Source organism: Beta vulgaris, chromosome 5 (assembly GCF_026745355.1).
Source record: "Beta vulgaris subsp. vulgaris cultivar EL10 chromosome 5, EL10.2, whole genome shotgun sequence".
Taxonomy (NCBI): domain Eukaryota; kingdom Viridiplantae; phylum Streptophyta; class Magnoliopsida; order Caryophyllales; family Amaranthaceae; genus Beta; species Beta vulgaris.
Window position 1 is genome coordinate 66,890,817 of NC_079206.1, and position 5,477 is coordinate 66,896,293.

Below are 5,477 nucleotides of genomic sequence, written 5' to 3' on the forward strand. Positions count from 1 at the left end.
AGTTGGACTTCGTAGCTCACACATCATATCTATATGGATAAGGATAAAAAAACACCATAGTATGAGAGCTAAATGTGGCCACCTTTTTGACATTTACATGTTATTTGTCGAGCAAATCATAATTTAGAGGACTAATTGAAAGACAAAGACACATCTGAGTTTGTTGGCCAACGATTTGTTCATGATGACCAATGACACAAATCACACAAGTACTTAATCATAGTTAATTTACTAATTACTATGTTAGTGAAACTTTATAATCTTGTAATTATGGATGTTAAGTTGGCATCTGGTAGGTTTAACTACCAATTCAGCAAAAGCAACAAACTTCTATAATTCTCTCTTTCCCATGTTGGCCTGTTTTTATGTTTCTTTTCTTTGATTGTACTCCATCCATTCAAAATATAGTTTCCGTTTCATTTTGCGCAGTCTCCAAGACGTATTTTATTTTGACCTACGATATAATCTGATTTAGAGTAATATGAACAAAAGTCAATAACTATAACTTGAATTGATACAAAATATTTAGATTAACTAGAATATTTGTATAGAAAATAAAAAAGATGAAGTAGGATATGATATTATCTTATTGCCTAAGTGCGCATGCTGAAGATTATCAAGTAATGGTCTGTTATTAAAAATGGAGCTCAATCAAATGTGACCTATTATTTAGAGGTAGATCATATCAAATTTCAGAAGGATGGCATGAATTAATAGAATCTAAAGGATTTGAAAAACCTTGACACGTTAGGATTATTTTTTGAATGCTTTCCTTTTGAGATCATCGTTGTCCTATGAAGAAACCTTGACACGTTAGGATTATTTTTTAAATGCTCTCCTTTTGAGGTTATCGTTGTCCTATGAAAGCTACTATTAGATAGGATAAGGAGTCCAATTAATGTTGTTTTTGCTTAAGTGGCTAATGAATTGGCCAAAAGTTGAACTGTGATGATAATATTATTTCAAGGCTACTCTAAACTCCTATAGAAAAGATGATCCGAATATGTTGCATGTATTTCAAAATAAGAGATTGATCCATTGTTCAACACTTAAGAGAACAAAAGACACCTCATGCACCACACACACCAATACACCATGTACTCTTAAAATTTAATGAAATATGATGAGCTTGTAAGATTAAATTAAAGTGACTCAAATGATCAAATATACACTCCGGCAGTTCTTTTGTTTTTGCCGTCATGATAAAGAATGAATCTAATTCATAAATTCGAAAACAAAACAAAGTGTGTTTCCTTTCTTCAAGTAACAATTAATTTAGCACCATGAGTAAGGTTAGTAACTCCCATAATCTTTTTTTTTTTTTAATAAGGATCAAGCACTTAAAAAGCATAATCAAGAGGGAGGTACAAAAAGGAGAAATGCCTGGTTGATCACAATAAGCAAAATTGAGTTATATATTGAGTTACATACAATATCTCTAACCCTAAACCTAATTTTTCTCTCTAGCCGCCTCCTTTTTTCCCCTTTCCCTTCATCAGTTAGGGGCATGGATGATCACATCCATGGTAAGCCCCTTTTCCTTTCTTGTTTTCACTTTCTAATTTGTCCGTTTGTTTTGTTGAATAAGTTAGTCTCTCTTTGAGCAAAAGTCCGTAGGGAAAATGTCTTTGTAGAGGCAGTACTTTCTGTTTTGAACTTGAAATTTAAAGTTGTAATATGGTGTATGTATCTATTTAAGGATGGAAATCCTTCTCTCCTCTGGGTGTGATCATTCACTATGAAAGTTTCCTCCTTCTGAGGAGGAATACCTGGGTTGAGTAGAGGTTTTCTATCCTTGGGTTTGAATGAATAAAATACAAACTAAATTATCAAAAAAAAAAGTTAGTCTCTCTTTGTGAGAGTTTCTTGTGCCCTGATATGCGAAGACTAGTCTTTTTTGTTGTGGAGGTCTCCTTCTCCCTTATGGGAGTTGTGAGTCTAATTTTTTTATTTGTAGGTATGAGAAATTGTTCTCATTGGTTGAAGTTCAAAACTATCTACATGAAGGTATTGGAAGCTCAGATGCGGTCAATATTGATAGATCAAGAATGTTCTTCTCCAAACTATGTCAAAATGATAGACGGTTCCATTAATAGTTGCTTGGGACAACAAATACAAGGAACTTGCGCCACAATATTCGATTTGGTTCATTGTAGTTTCATCGAAGACGAAATTGATCTGATCTTGTTTAATTGTATCCTGTTTTTCTTTATTTCTTATTGTAGATACCGTTTGGCCTTAAATTAATGAAAATTTTCTTTAAAAAAAAAAAAGCAAAATTAAGTTTATTGGATCTGATGGCCCAACTTTTACAAGCCCACATTTCCATGGATTGTGGGTGTATTTAAATTGCCTACTAAACTTGGATTTACAAAATTCAGCCATTAGTTTTTAAAGGGCTTCTTTGTTTTTATTTACTCTTTTCCATTACTTAAAAGAAATAAACAAGGAAATTATAGGCTTTTAACGCCACTAAATCCCTCAAACTAGAGTCTCAGCTAGGTCACCAATGAAATTCTGCAACAAAACAAACCACAAGAGCCAAAGCTAAACAGATAATGTGTAGATAGAGGTGATCATGGTTCGGCCTAGGTTTTGGCCAAAAAAGGTGGCCTGTTTCCGGCAAAGCTGCGGGTTGGTCTAAGGTTCGGGCCAAAAAATCCGGGTTTAGCGGGCTTTCGGGCCATATTGGACCATATCGAAATCTGGCCTATTTTTCCAAATCTAGGTTGCTCGTAGCTCGGATTTTTTGCCCAAAAAATCGGGCCGGACCCAGGACGAGAAAACGTGCCCAAAACCGAGCCGGGTCGGGTCGGGTAATCTTGATCACCCCTAAAATTAGAAAAGAAGCATAGATTAAAACTTCGATGAATGCGTCATATGCATGCCGGCTCATTCCCACACTCGCAACTTCGCAAGTAATCTTGTAGTGAGGAGAAGCCCATTACGATTTCCTGCCATGAAATTAAAAAAAATCACGAGTACGCGTGAATACCCAATTTAATTAAGGACATGTTCGCCAACAACTTTGTTTTTACAAAGGGTGATTTTTTTTCTTAAAAAAAGATCGAAGTTATATAGCTCTTACAGTTTTCTACGTAGTATCTTTGTGTTTTACGTAATTCTATGTTGTAATGAAATTTTCACTTATACCCGTAAGCTTTCTGAACGTTATACAAAATACCCTTATACACGATATTGAACGCTAGATTTTGGGACTTTCTTACTTCGTGAGCATATAGAGTAGGATTTTTTTATTTTGTTAGTTGACTAAGGTTTAGGATATGATCTAATTAAAGGTTATGTGAGGTTTGAAGTAGGACTTTCTATTATTAAGGGTAATTCGTATGATGTTTAGAAAGTTTAGGAATACAACGTAGAGAGTTCAAAAAGGTCAGGTACAACATAGAATTTCGTAAATCACATAGGCACAACGTATAAAACCCCGAACCCCAAAAAAAAGTGGGGTAGACATAGATTACGGAGTAACTTTTGAAAGTGAAAAATAGATAAAACCAAATTGGTAAGACAAAATACTTTCGGAATCTATAACTTGCATTGTGGTTAAAAAAAAGATAAAAATTACATTGAAGAAAAATCAGTACCAAATTGCTCATATTTGTTCATTTGTAGGCGTCTGTAGTTCAACAACTGCAGAATAAGATTCATTACTTGTATTAATTTGTACAAACTCACTTCTACATACGCAAACCACTCAATCATGATCAATATAATAATGATCATAGCAAACTACACAAGATAATATTTACATTACATATATAATAACTTACCATAAAGATAGATGTACGTAAACTTCATGTTTTGGTGCACCTATAAAATAACAAGAGAAACTCTTGTACAAAGTCTAAATTAATTCCCATGCAAATTAATGCAGGAATACAAGCCACCAGAAATAAAAACAACATTTTTCCTAAGTACTTACACTTAAATTGACATGTTATTTTTAACCCCAAATCAAACCTTTGGACTGAATCCTCTTACCAACTTTCACCCAATTAGATGCTTTCTTAATTTCATTTTTCTTCTCTTCTATGGTGTCTAAACTTGGTTTCCAACTTTTTCCTGAGATTTGTCTACTTAGATAATCCGGTTTCTCAATAATATTCAAACCCTCGTCATCATTCATATTCTTTTCCTCGGATTCCAATAATACCTCTTTCTTAGATGACGCGAACTTACAATAATAATGTTCATTAAGAGTCGTAGTAGGGCAAATCTTTGCAATAAGGGGGAGAAATTTCGACGAGGAAAGTAATGTTTTTGACCTAAGCATAGCATTTACCCTAAGAAGAATTTGATGAGCCTCTTGAGGGGATAATTGAGCTGGTTTTCCTCTCCTTAGTGGAACCATAAGGTAAATTTTGTCAAATTCTAGTATTTCATCAGCTGGCAAAGGAGTAGGCCTTTTTTGTGTTGATGATTTTAGATCAACCACTACTTGTTGTGGGTATTCTAGCATTAGTTCAGCCACACTTAATGGTTTGTCAAATTCTTGGATTGACCCATCTAAAAGGACCACTTTTCCTATAGTGGATGAACCATAAGACATTTGGTTACCCATTTATGAGGAAAAAAAAGACAAGGTTTTGGAATTGAAAAAAACCTCACAAATTTTGCCTAAGAGAAAATTTGATTAGAATACCCGCTTGCAAATAACCAAAAATCTAAATCGAGCTTGAAGTCAGCTAGATCAGCTGATCAACCAAAATAAAGTTTAAGCTGATGGTTGAAGTTTTAAGAATAGTTTTATACGCTGATTTTACAGATTTGACATGCGTAGCTCTAGAAAAGGTTTTTTTTTTCTAAGAAAAGTTTAGGGGTTTTTTTTAAGGGTGAAATGATGGGAAATGTTGTATAGTGCTAGTTTTTGAGAGTTTACTACAATTTATATGTAAGGAGTAGAAGTTATGGGAAGGTGTTTGTTTAACCGCTCCATCTTTTGATAGATAGCAAAAGGTGGACTTGGTAACAACTAAACAAATATACACAGTTTCACATGACATATTCATGGGGTTGTTGAACTGGGGCTAAGTCCAATTTTTATCCAATTTGGGATTGACTATGACATAAGCTGTTTAATTAGATGGATACATTACTCCCTTCTAATTAATTAGGTTCTTTTTCGCTTTATTTCTAATTAACTCTTAATTAAGAGAGGTTATCGACCACTAAATTGTTACGTCTTAAACTAGGTAATAAGGTTACAATTACAAGCTACGTAATCATGATGTAGCACCATTTAACAAAATCATATACTCCCTCGGTCTTAAGAGAGCTTTTCCGAAATTAACAGTGATATATCACAAGTATGTGACATAGAGACATTGTGTAAGTTTTTTCACAAAGTAGGGATTTCCATGTTTTATTTAAAAAAAGGAGCGTTTTGGGTATATTTACTCTCTATTTTTCCCTTACAAATCACAAGATTGCCATTATGATCATATGCATTACTAACG

At 33.8% G+C, this 5,477-nt stretch overlaps 1 protein-coding gene across 1 annotated transcript; it reads right to left on the reverse strand.

Moving 5' to 3' along the window:
* Window positions 1-3,645: 3,645 nt before the first annotated feature.
* Window positions 3,646-5,193, reverse strand: LOC104894753 (hypothetical protein). The gene has a single exon (XM_010681060.4). The coding sequence runs from the start codon at window positions 4,580-4,582 to the stop codon at window positions 3,965-3,967; it is 618 nt and encodes a 205-aa protein (XP_010679362.2). The 5' UTR covers window positions 4,583-5,193; the 3' UTR covers window positions 3,646-3,964.
* Window positions 5,194-5,477: the final 284 nt, after the last annotated feature.